Consider the following 13,640-nt stretch of genomic DNA (forward strand, 5'->3'; position numbering starts at 1 on the left):
AAATTAAAGGCATTCAAATCATCAAAGAAAAAGTCAAACTTTCACTCTTTGCAGATGATATGATACTATATGTGGAAAACCCAAAAGATTACACTCCAAAATCTGCTAGAACTTGTACAGGAATTCTGTAAAGTGTCAGGATATCAAATTAATGAACAGAAATCAGCTGCATTTCTTTACATCAACAAGACAGAAGAGAGAGAAATTAAGGAGTCAATCCCATTTATAATTACACCCAAAACCATATGATACCTAGGAATAAACCTAACCAAAGAGGCAAAGAATCTATACTCAGAAAACTATAAAGTACTCATGAAAGAAACTGAGGAAGACACAAAGAAATGGAAAAATGTTCCATGCTCCTGGATTAGAACAAATATTGTGAAAATGTCTATGCTACCCAAAGAAATCTACACATTTGATGCAATCCCTATCAAAATCCCATCCATTTTTTTCAAAGAAATGGAACAAAAAATCCTAAAATTTATATGGAACCAAAAAAGACCTCAAATAGCCAAAAGAATATTGAAAAAGAAAGCCAAAGTTGGTGGCATCACAATTCCGGACTTCAAGCTCTATTACGAAGCTGTCATCATCAAGACAATATTGTACTGGCACAAAAACAAACACATAGATCAATGGAACAGAATAGAGAGCCCAGAAATAGACCCTCAACTCTATGGTCAACTAATCTTCGACAAAGCAGGAAAGAAAGTTCAATGGAAAAAAGACAGCCTCTTCAACAAATGGTGTTGGGACAATTGGACAGCCACATGCAGAAAAATGAAATTGGACCATTTCCTCACACCACGAACAAAAATAGACTCTAAATGGATGAAGGACCTCAATGTGAGAAAGGAATCCATCCAAATCCTTGAGGAGAACACAGGCAGCAACCTCTTCAACCTCAGCTGCAGCAACTTCTTCCTAGGAACATCGCCAAAGGCAAGGGAAGCAAGGGCAAAAATGAACTATTGGGAATTCATCAAGATCAAAAGCGTTTGCACAGCAAAGGAAATAGTTGATAAAACCAAAAGACAACTGACAGAATGGGAGAAGATATTTGCAAATGACATATATCAGATAAAGGGCTAGTATCCAAAATCTATAAAGAGCTTAGCAAACTCAACACCCAAAGAACAAAGAATCCAATCAAGAAATGGGCAGAAGACATGAACAGACATTTCTGCAAAGAAGACATCCAGATGGCCAACAGACACGTGAAAGAGTGCTCCACATCACTCGGCATCAGGGAAATACAAATCAAAACCACAGTGAGATACCTCCTCACACCAGTCAGAATGGCTAAAATTAACAAGTCAGGAAATGACAGATGCTGGCAAGGATGCAGAGAAAGGGGAACCCTCCTACACTGTTGGTGGGAATGCAAGCTGGTGCAACCACTCTGGAAAACAGCATGGAGTTTCCTCAAAAAGTTGAAAATAGAGCTACCCTACGTATGACCCAGCAATCACACTACTGGGTATTTACCCTAAAGATACAAACGTAGTGATCCGAAGGGGCATGTGCACCCGAATGTTTATAGCAGCAATGTCCACAATAGCCAAACTATGGAAAGAACCTAGATGTCCATCAACAGATGAATGGATAAAGAAGAGGTGGTATATATATATATATATATATATATATATATATACACACAATGGAATACTATGCAGCCATTGACAAAATGAAATCTTGCCTTTTGTGATAATATGAATGGAACTAGAGGGTATTATGCTTAGTGAAATAAGTCAATCAGAGAAAGACAACTATGATATGATCTCTCTGATATGAGGAAGTGGAGATGCAAAATGGGGGGTTTGGGGGGTAGGAAAAGAATAAATGAAACAAGATGGGATCGGGAGAGAGACAAACCATAAGAGACTCTTAATCTCACAAAACCAACTGTGGGTGACTGGGGGGAGTGGAGTAGGGAAGGGGGGTGGGGTTATGGACATTGGGGAGGGTATGTGCTATGATGAGTGCTGTGAAGTGTGTAAACCTGGCGATTCACAGACCTATACCCCTGAAGCTAATAATATAGTATATATTTATAAAAAATTTAAAAATTATTAAAAAATAAACAAAACAAAACAAAACAAAAAAGACCTCATCTCCCATAGATCGAGGTGGCCTACAGAGAATTTAAAGGGAAAAGATGATAGGATGAGACAGGTTAATTCCACTTTAAAACAAGTTACTAATCTGATCTTCATGTGATCAGAAAACCAGTCAACACTTCTAGTAATAAAAATGGCAAGAACAATGATAATAATCACTAACATTTAGTGAGTACTTTCTATGTGCCAGGCATCGTCCAAAACACGTGTGTGTATGAATGATCCCATTTACTCATCACAACAACCCTATGAAATAAACAGTATTTTGATCCCCATATAACTGAAAAGTAACTGAAACTTACAGAAGTTAATTTGCCTGAGGTCACAGAACTGGAATATGGCACATGTAGGGCACAAGACCGAGGATGCAAGATTCTAAAGCCCAACCTTTGAACAATGGGCCATCAGGCCAAAACCTTGGTGCTCCCAAGCAATTTTATCTACCTGCAAAAGAGACTGTGGTTTTCTTTTCCTCTCCATATTGTGCATGACTTTTATTGTGACGCTTTGACATCTTGGGGCCTTGCTGATACTGCAAGGGAATGCCCCTTCCAGAGTCAGCTAATTTCTAGAGATAACAAATAGGTGCCCTAGTCACACACCTTTCATTTGCAGACCAACCAAAGTCATCTCCCAATGGCGCTCTCACATTCTGCGTCATTTTCCACCAGCCCTCATCACCCAGGGGCGAGGTGTCAGACAACCAGAGACACCCACCTTCCCCAGAGCCAGCTGAAAATCTTCAAACTAGCCAATTCTAAGCCTGCTTACACTGCCTTGTCTGTTCCTTTCTATAGAAACCACAATAAAAGCTCTTCACCCGTATTTCCTTCCACCCCTTCTGCCTCATAACTGACGATGGTGTTTCCCCCTATGGCCCTGTATGGAGTGGCATGTCCCTTCCCTTGGGAAGGGTGACTGAGAAGCTGTCTTCTCAATGGCAATCGTCTCCTGATCTGTTAGCCTCACCACACCTGAATAATAATAAAACCTATATATTAAAACACTCTCATAGATTCATTACTTCCCACACCCTTATCATTCAGTCCAGAATACACAAGCCCCAACCTACAAACAGTATGTCACATGATGGTTTCTATGAACCAAAATGCTTGGAAATAAAATCCAAAGCAAAATCAAACAAGCAAACAAAAACCCATAAGGCAAGAATTTCATAAAACCTTTCCTGTTTTCTTTCCTAAGACCTAAGCGTTCTGGTAGGAAAATGCTGCCCTTCTGGAGTTTTTCATACAAGCTAGTTTCCTGCGAGGCAAAAACAAAGGGAAAAGGGGAGCTCCCTTGCACTGCGTCTTAAACAGGGTTTCTCTTCTGGGGATTAGGATGCCAAACCTAAAATCAGACAGGAGAGCTAAAACAGCCACATTCCTCCCCTCACCCACCCAGATCATATGTTCCCCAGGAAAAATGCGTGACTGCTGTGGCGAGCCCAGGCAATGCCTCCTCCTGATGCTGCTTGAATGCATGGGCTGGTTCAGAGCCTTCTCCTGAAGGTCACAGGCTATTTCCACCTTCACCATCAGTATTCATTCGCCAAAATACACTCTTATTTATGAGCAAAGCAAATGATTTACCCTCCACCAAAGAAGGGCACCACTTCAAAGAAACCCTGAATCTCTGCCAGCTGATGAGCTTTGGGTAGCTTTCTGCTAAAGGGCACGGAAAGTTGATTGTGTTGTGTATCTGGGCTGGAACAAAGAGGATGCTGGGAAAGCCGGATTGTGCTGGCCACAGTTGTCAAACCCATTCATCTGACGCGAGAAGTTATGGCCAATGACCCTCTGTACTTGTGTGACCAAGGCAAATTCATTCATGCTCCCTTTTCAGGCTGAGTAAACAAGATCCAGCAAAAACTCTGTGATTTGTGGACATAAACAGTGCCAGGTTAACCAGTAGCTGGTTAGGCATGTGCTTTGGGCACAGCAAAGCAGAGACACCAAAATAAACAGCTTCATGAGGAGGGGAAAAAATCCCCAATTTTTAAATTTTCCTTACATTTACTTTCCAAGTTAATTTTGTTTTAATTTTGAATTATGTATGGGGAAGTAGGGAGGGGAAATTTTTTTCAGAGCTTTGGATTGCTAAACCTTCATTTTAAATTGACTCAAAGTCAGAATCAAGGCATGACTTTCGGTTCTTCTGCTTCTTAAGGCCACTGGTTCTTGGGATAAATCAGAAATGTCAGATAGCCTTAAAAGAGTTAAAATAAGGGTCTTTTTGGTGCAGGGGGGTTGAGCTAGACTTTGCCTGTGGACTCAACAGGAGTGGTTCACAGTGGCAGTCAGATCTCATCAGGACACACACTTTCCCACACATGGTAGAACACCCACTCAGGACCGGGAAGGGAGTTCTAATCCCAGCAGAGGCAGGGAAAGGCCCATTATCATCAAAGCCCTAATCATCCCTTACCATGACAGACACTAGCCCTGCGAAACACCTGCCAAGCTCCCAGTCTAAGGGAGTTTTTCACCCACCAACAGATGATCCTTCCTAGTTCTCAGTTCCAAGGAAAACAATCCATAATAATAGCAGAGCAGGAGTCCAGATTGCAATATCTAAGGGAGAAAAAGAAGACTGTTTCGCCCACTGTTTTTAGGAGGCTCTTCACCTAAGTGAGTGAAATAAAACCCAACATCTTTGCTTCTTTCTCAAATTTCATTCAGCTCCAAGGGACACTGATTGGTGACCAAGTAGCTATAGGAAATTCCTGTCTACGCCACTAGAGGGAAATCTAACCCCCCTGACCAGACCTTGTTTCTTTTCTTTCTTAAAACATAATTATCATAGGACCCTAATTTTAAGGTTCTAGGAAATGTGGAGACATTACCTTGTTCCCTCCTTTCCGTGCCTGACTACATTGAAAAGTTATCTGAACATATGCCGTCCTGGAGACATGCAGACGAGCACAGACCAGCCACCTTCACTGGGCAGGTGCCCTCACAGTGCGGAAATTGCTCTAACGGTCGATCGGAATCTCTTAAAAAGTTCAGCTTGATTTTATTTCGTCAAATTACATATTCAGTCGTTATGGAGAACAGCTGGTCATCTTTCTCTGCATCATGTTAGTCTTTAAATTCCTGAAGACCTCCAGGTCATGCCTCTCTGGCAAGCAAAACGAGCCCCCTCTTCCACTTGGCCACAGAGTGCATGTTTTCTTTTAACCATGTGTTTCTTTTCTAAACTCTCTTTACATCACTCCATTCTCCTCCATATTTTCAAATGACAGCAAATACAGACTCAACTAAAAGGCAAAAAAGAGAATGAGATATTTCCTCATCTTTCTCTTCATGTGTGGCTATGAATAAATTTCTGGGCAGATTTTCTTTTTAAATAAGAACCTAATGTTTTTGATGCATATTAAGTATGAATCCAAAATCATGTGTGTATATACATCTGTGCATATATGTATATACTTTTACAAGCATAGACACACGTATATCCATAAGCATATACATATATACATATACACGTATATACATTTTCATCTCGTACTGAGTATTGAATAGCTGAGTATCCATTACGTGTCTTTTCGGAATTCCATTGTCTCCAGCTTGCTATTATATTATATATATATTATTTATAATATATATTATTTCAATTTCTAATTTTGTTCTCCTAGTTTTTAACCATTCACTTTGGATCCCCTGTTGAGTATAAATCCTGATAAGTGTGTATGTAGAATGTTATTGTTTAAATAATTTTTTAAAAATCTATTCCTTGGGGCACCTGGGTGGCTCAGTAGGTTAAAGCCTCTGCCATCGGCTCAGGTCATGATCCCAGGGTCCTGAGATCACGCCCCACATCGGGCTCTCTGCTCAGCATGGAGCCTGCTTCCCCTCTCTCTCTCTGCCTGCCTCTCTGCCTACTTGTGATCTCTGTCTGTCAAATAAATAAATAGATTCTTTTAAAAAAAAATCTATTCCTTGTTAATTCAAATTAAGAGAGAGAGAACTGGCTGTTTTCAAAGTGCTCACACATATCCACATCCATACGTGTGGTCTAAAAACCACCAACAAAATATATTTGGTCGTTCTCTCTGCTTCCAGGAACAGAGCTCCCCAAATCCTTTGAACTTCCTAAGTGATAGGAGTGGATTTGTTAATCATGGTAAGTCACTTTCAACCACACCTGAGTTTATGCTGATGAGGTGAGTCTTGTGGACTCCAAGATAGCTTCAGAATGAGGGCTGTTGACTGAGGAAGCGATCAGGGGATGAGGAGCCTGGAAATCCCCACCTCCCAGTAAGGAAGAAGAGCTGGAGGTTGAGTTCCATCATCAATGCCCAGTGATTTAATCAATCGTATGTATGCAGTGAAACCTCTTTAGAAAACTCCTTAACAGCATTAGAGAGCTGCTGAGCTGGCAAAGAACTCCAGGTGCTGGAAGGGTAGCGTGCCAGGAGAAGCCATGGGAGCTCTGGCACCCTTCCCTCCATACTTAGTGCTACGACTCTCCTCCATTTGGCCATTCTCAAGTTGTATCTTTTATAGTAAACTACCAATACTAAGTAAAGTGCTTTTTGGATGCAAATTACCAATCTTGAGGAGCAGATCACAGGAACTCCTGAATTTGTATTCTAATGAGCAAAAATGTGGGGAGCTTGGCCACCCCATTTTCTGCTGGTATCTTAAGTGGGGGCAGTCTTGTGGGGCTGAGCCCTTCCTCTGTGGGGCCTGGGCTAATTCCAAGTAATTAGTGTCAGAACTGAATTTCATTGTTGGGTACCCAGTGGCATCTAAGAATGAGGGCCTTGGTTGGTGTAAGGACACACACACACACACACACACACACACACACACTCTCTCTCTCAATAGGTAAACACTGAACTAAGGCTCCACTCCAGGTGCAGCCTTGTGTTCACACACAGGTAAGAGGAACTCCTCCCTCAGTGGACCTTAAAGAGTAGCAGGTTTCACTAAGACCTAGTTTGACTCTCTAATCCAGAAATTACCTGCTCCCTGAATATTAATGGCTCCCTGAATCAGTTTACTCACCCACCAAAGCAGGATGATAATTCTACTCGGGGAAGGGATTGTTCTGGAACTATTAACACAGTAATGCACATTCCCCACGTATCTAGAACGTGCCTGGCTCATTGCAGGGACCTTAAAAAATGATAACTGATTATATTCTAACTTTCAAGCATAGGAGAAGACTAAGGATAACACCAAGGTTCATACTGAGTACAGAATATTTCAGTCTCCCATGTGATATCATCAGTCAGATATTCCAAAGTAATTAACACGGAATATTGCATTCCTTTGGCAAAATCCTACTGGGCATGTACCTTCTGCCAGGTAGCCATGTATGCACTGGGGAGACAGTGAAGACAACTGACAAAGTCCCAGCCTCCTGGGGTTTATATTCTCTTGGGAGAGACACAATAAAACAAGTAAATGTGGATGTGAGATGGGGGTAGGTGCTAAAGAGGGGAAGTAAAGTGGGGTGAGAAAGCTCAGTGGTACTCAAGCATCAGGTGATTTTATGCAGGGTGGCCGGGGGAGTCCTCATAGAGAAGGGGGAGGACCAGCCATGCAGATATTGGAGGGAAGGCATTCCAGGCTGGGCGGACAGCCGTTGTAAGTGTCCTGAGGCACAAAATTCTTGGCATGTGCACAGAACAACAGCTGGAGCGCAGAAACAGGACAGGTGTCAGGAGATACAGTCAGAGGGAGGAGGGGGCCATTTCCAGGAGGCGTTCTGAGAGCATGGTAAGGGTTCTGGTTCTTTTCTGAGCGAGATGGGGTGCCACTAATGGATTTTTGCAGAGCAATGAGGGGATCTAATTTTTTTTTTTTAATCATTCTGGTTGCTGTGCTAAGACTAGGGTGTGCGTGGGTACTAGGCACGGGTGGAAGGAGGGAGACCAGGTGGGAGAGGGATGCAATAATCTAGAGGCCGGAACACTAGCCTGGCCCTGGATAGAAATGGTAGAGGTGCCAAGGGAGGGCCAGACTCTGGTTGTGCTTTGAAGGTCACATTGGTAGAGTGAGCTGTTGGAGGACACTATTGCTTAAGTCAAGTTGGGTGGGCTATCTGAGAGAGAAATCCCAAGGATAGGGGCCCATGCACACAAGGGCACTAAAAACAGGTGTTGCTCTTCTTACAATGTTAAAAAATTCAATGAATAGGAGTTCATCTGTTTATTATTAAAAGTGTGGCTCCTGGACCAGCAGCACAATATTGCCTAGGAGTTTGCAGGAATGCAGACTCTCTGGCCTTTCTCAGTTCGAGTCAGAATCTGCATTTTTAGCAAGATCCCCAGATGACTTAAATATACACTAAAGTTTGAGAGCACTCACCTAATTTGAACCATTTGGGGAACTGTTCAAAAATGCAGTCCCCCACCCTAGAAAAATTAAGGTAGAATCTCTGGGAATGAGGCCCAGGCATCTTTACCAAAGTCCCCAAGTGGTCCTGGTGTGTAGCCTGGGTTAGAATCCCAGATCCAACTCTTCGTTCCTGGAACATTTCCTCTGTACTACTAGGCTTATGGGGAAGTTTCCTCAGAAGCCCATCTCTAAAGAGACGGCCAGATCTAGGGTAGCATGAAGGTATGTAATTAGAATAATCCAATGTTATCATTTATTGGGGGCAGTCTCAACATAATTATTAGTGCCTCCTTTCACTCTCAAGTGTGTCCTGGTTTAGATGAGAAATCATGTTCTCCCGATGTAACACAAAATGGCTCCGTACTTAACATTTCTGGATGATAAAGTCCTCGTAAGAACAAGTAGAACAAAATGGCCGCCAGCTCTTGGTTGGACAGATGAATTCCTTATATGACTCCTGGTGCTTAGATATTGGTCCTTAAAGTAGTCTATATACAGCGTATCAGAAATACATCAATTCCCGTCAACTGTAAGGAGGGTTGGGGAAAACTGGTCTCAGTCCAAAACTTGGGGTAGCATAGGGTACGGTCAACTGTTGATGACCCACAAGTTGATTATCAGGATATGCTTATCCAGCCCTTAAAAAAAAACTTCTCCTTCCTTTTCCCTTTGGGTTTTTATTGTTTGTGGAGCTACTCCACCCTCAGGTTCAAAGGGAAGAAGAGAGAAGGTAAATAAAAAGTTAATTGAGCACTCCCACTAATAAGCTTGGTGGGAAAGAAAGTGGAAAATAATGGGGCTGTTTCTGGTCACCTGTGAACTTAAATCCTCTTGGCTCATCCCTTTTTCCAAATGATTACCAGCTGGTTTGACGTCTTATTGAAAGCCTACTGATTGCCGGTAAAATTACCCTTGCATTTTCAAAACTATGTGATCTTCCAGAAATAGGCCTTGGAGGCTTTCCTTCCTGATTAACCAAGGACACAGAGCAAGGGCAAGGCAAGCACCTTGTCCTTCCCCCAGTGCCCCTCATCTTCCTCCTCTCCTCACCACCCATTCCTAGAGGTAGGTGGATAGAATTCTTTAAAAATATTTTTTGAGGTAATTAAATTATTTTAAATCACTTAAAATAAATACCATAGTAACTGTTGTGAAAAAATACCCAAATAAATCTACAGGCAGGAGAAGGGACTCTTGAGCATACAGACGACACCACAGATTTTCCTAGCTGCATCCCTGGGATGGTTACAGATGCTTTTTTGAGGCAACCACAGTATTAATGTTTAAAACACGTTCTGTTTCCATGTGTTTAAAATGTCTGCACTGAAGGGTCCATTGATTGATGAGTGGATAAAGAAGATGTGGTACATACACACACACACGAATATTACTCAGCCATAAAAAAAATGAAATCTTGCCATTGGCAATGGCACATAGGGAGCTAGAAAGTACCATGCTACATGAATTAAGTCAGTCAGAGAAAGACAAATATCGTATGGTTTCACTCATATGTAAAATTTAAGAAACAAAACAAAGCAGCAAAGGTACCACAAAAAAAAGAGAGAGAGAGAGAGAGGCAAACCAAGAAATAGACTTTAAACTATAAAGACAGATTGCTGGGTTGCCAGAAGGTAGGGGATGGGCGAAATGGGTGACGGGGCTGAAGGAGGTCGCTTGTGATGAGCCCCATGGATTGGCTGAATCACTACATTGTACACCTGAAACTAATACCACACTGTGCTAACTAACGGGAAATAACAACTTTAACAAAGATGCATGAACAAGAAACTATCCGTGCAAAGTAACAATAACCAGATGCTGGGAAGCCAGTGGAAAAAAACTCTCTAGTCCTTTCGCTATTAACCGGAATGTAGGTGGCTACTGAGTTAAGGCAGGTAAAACACGAGTACCTGCTGAACTGGACAAGTTGATCCATGGAATCCCTAGACATTCAAGAGGCATATTACTGGGGGTCTGAGCATGGGCCGGGGGGGTGGGGGGGCGGGTATCTGTTTCTTTTCCTGGGCTGCAAATCGGAACAAGCTAGAACACGGCAGGAGGTGTCTTCAGCAGAGGAAGCAGTACAGCTGGTCTTTGCCCATCAGGCCACAGATCAGTAATAACCTAAGGAGCATGCCTTATCTGGGACCTCTGTTGATGGCTGACTAAAGGCATTTCCTTCCAGAGCTCCTCAAAGGCAGAAGCTGGCGTCCTCGGAGGCAACACTGTCAGGAGACCTCAAACAGACAAACTTAAGTGCCTGGATGTGGTTCAGCAGTGTTGGGATGGTGAGTCTGCTCAGAATCTTCTTCCTCTTCCTTATGGGGGTCCATGACTTTTCAAACCTTATTCTAAACTACACCCTGACTTGCATGCGTTATGGAATAGGGCATCTGTCAGTGAGCCAATGATATCAGGTATTTTAATAAGGAGTTCTATTTTAAGGTGAAATTTTGGGCTGGATCCTGAGCTAAATATGGTGAGCCCTCCCCACCCCCACCCCAGCCAGGTTTGGGAAAACCCTGACTCAGGATTAAAAAGGGAAGGCAGATTATTGATCAGAAGAACAACATCAAGAAAAGGAGTCCCCAACCATTCAAAATGGCAAACTCTGGGGGCGCCTGGGTGGCTTAGTGGGTTAAAGCCTCTGCTTTCAGCTCGGGTCATGATCCCAGGGTCCTGGGATCGAGCCCCGCATCGGGATCTCTGCTCCGCGGAGAGCCTGCTTCCTCCTCTTTCTCCATGCCTGCCTCTCTTGCCTACTTATAATCTCTATCTGTCGAATAAATAAATGAAATCTTAAAAAAAAAAAAAGGCAAACTCGGGGAACCACAGACATGGAAAAGAAATAGTACTGGCCACTGACTCAAGCATTCTGATGTTATCTTTACCCACAGACTGAAGCGTGTACTTCACACACAGCCCTCTAGCAGCAGGCCTATGGAGGTTTTCAGCATCAAAGGAAGCGCTGGGGGTGGGGGGGGGAATGGTGCCCCTTGGCTTTGGTGGAACATCTCAGAGAGAGACTCACTTGGGCACAGGATTGTTTCCGCACATGTCTAAAGGCCTAGGCGTCACACTCCTGCGGTCAGCGTGGAAGGTAAATACAAATAAGCAAATATTGTAACTGGTTAGCCTGTGCAAATAGGGAAAAGAATGTTGAGAAAAAATAGCCTTGAGTCAGAGTGAGTCAGACTTGGTGAGGCCAGGAATGTCATTCCTCACCCTGTATGTAGCTCTGGGTTTTTTAGGCCCTTGTTTTAATCTCTTTTCCCAACATGAGAAGTAGACGGACGGGGTTTATATGGAAAGAGAGGGTAAGTCTCCAGTTCTTGCATGATTTGGTACCATCTTGGGTGAAATGTACTCACAGCAAATTATGTTGGCAGGGCGTGGCCCGTCCTTGCACGGACAGCCTGTGACCCTGACAGGGAATGCCCGGGGCAGTAGACTAGCTTCATACTCTCAGCTCTCAGCCTCCAGAGCCCCTCCTTCCCCATCTTAGATGATCTGCCCCCAAACAGATCTGGTTCCGTCGTGAGCTGTGGCGATCTATGGCACCGTATCTCTCAAGTTCTTTGAGACTCTCCCAAGAAAGATACCATTTTAAGAAAAACGCACTAAACCACTAACGAAGAAAGAAGACCCTTTCTGGTCTCATTTTAGGGCATAACTTTGGCAGATGATCGTTGGAAATTTGGAGTAACTCTAAAGTGAAAAGTAGAGAGATTTTCTTTGCTTCTCTACTTCTCCGCGAAGGAAGTGTTGCAGAAACCAGTGGTTTCATCCCAAGGAAACAGCTCATCCAGGACTCTGCTTCCATACCCCGAGTGACATAAAGACCAAGGGGGTGAGGGACGGCAAGCAGTGTAGCTGGAAGTATCCAATGTTGTGGTAGGTCCTTTCTGCTATTAATTAAGGGTGCCTGCAGCTTCAATGAATATAAGAGTGGAGATGCTTACGGTTGGGCTATTTATGATTTTTTCTGAGTTCTTCATTAGCTCTACTGTTGACAACATGAAGGGGCTTTGCCAAACACAGGGTGGCCCAGCTTGGCTCGTCTAGCTTAGCCCCCCTTAACTTTAAATGCAGGCCAGCCCTCACCCCTCTTCTTAAGAGAAACTGTGCTCCGCAGCGATCTCAGACAGGAGGCATCCACACCCGCACCTCAAGGTCACGATCCAAACACCTGGAGTTGGCCAAACACCTGGAGATTCATTATTTACACACGCAGAGTCAAGGCTCTGAGGAGTTGGACCAGCTTGACTCTAACTAAAAATTTCTCTACACAACGTAGTGTTTCTTGATGTCATCCAAATTTAACAAACAGCAGAACAATCAAGAAAGGCAAGGCATCTGGGAAATGCTGGTCTACACTCATCAGAGACTAAAGCCCCAATTTTCTGTTCCAAACACTGTCATGAACGACTGGAATTTGCCTGGAGTTACTTACCGTCAGCTTGTCCTTCAGCGAGATCTATCCATCTAGAAAGTAAAATCACCCAGACTAAAGGCCCCCAAGAGCTCCCTAAATTTTCCAGGAGTGATGAGACACATGGTGCTGAGGGTACCTGGGGCTCCTGGTCGTGACCGCTGGGGTCCCTCTCGTAGCTCTCCGCATACAGTCTGATGGTGGCCCTCATGCCGCTAGAGGAACTGAGCCGGAAGATGAGCCGAGACGCATCTGAGAAAATGATCCTCAGGCCCTGAGACCAAGAACAGCCAGAAGAGATCAGTGAATCACGGGAGACACGGGTAGAAACAATTAATACCTACATGTGGTTAATGTCGGGGGAGACTTAGGGGCATAACTACAAACAGATGCTTGAGTTCCTTTGGTCAGGAGTTGTGGGGGCCAGAAAGAGGCAGAGGGACATGGAGGGGATGATATTTAATAAATGTCCCTGGGCCCAAAGTTCGTCCCTTAGAAACTGCTAGATGCGGTGGGAAGAGGCAATTTGTCTATTACAGTAAAGCCAACGGCCTGTGTTAAGCCCACCCTGCGTGCTACTAGGCTTTGCTTTAAGTTCATCTCTTTCGATTTTTCCCTTTGGCCCACATTCCCCTTGGTAGCACCCAAAGCCTATAGTGATGTGGTCAGGTCTGGAGCCTCAGCTGGGTCCTGTGGTTCCTGCGCACAAACTCCTCTCCCTGGCTCTGTCCTTTC

General features: G+C 43.6%; 1 protein-coding gene across 1 annotated transcript in view; it reads right to left on the reverse strand.

The window, feature by feature from the left end:
- The window catches only part of PGM5 (phosphoglucomutase 5), a 196,866-nt gene that overhangs the window by 25,424 nt on the left and 157,802 nt on the right, over positions 1 to 13,640 (reverse strand). The window contains exon 10 of the mRNA XM_059411915.1: positions 13,045 to 13,179. Coding sequence (XP_059267898.1) covers positions 13,045 to 13,179 — 135 coding nt within the window. The remainder of the gene's footprint in view (positions 1 to 13,044; positions 13,180 to 13,640) is intronic.

Source organism: Mustela nigripes, chromosome 9 (assembly GCF_022355385.1).
Source record: "Mustela nigripes isolate SB6536 chromosome 9, MUSNIG.SB6536, whole genome shotgun sequence".
NCBI lineage: Eukaryota > Metazoa > Chordata > Mammalia > Carnivora > Mustelidae > Mustela > Mustela nigripes.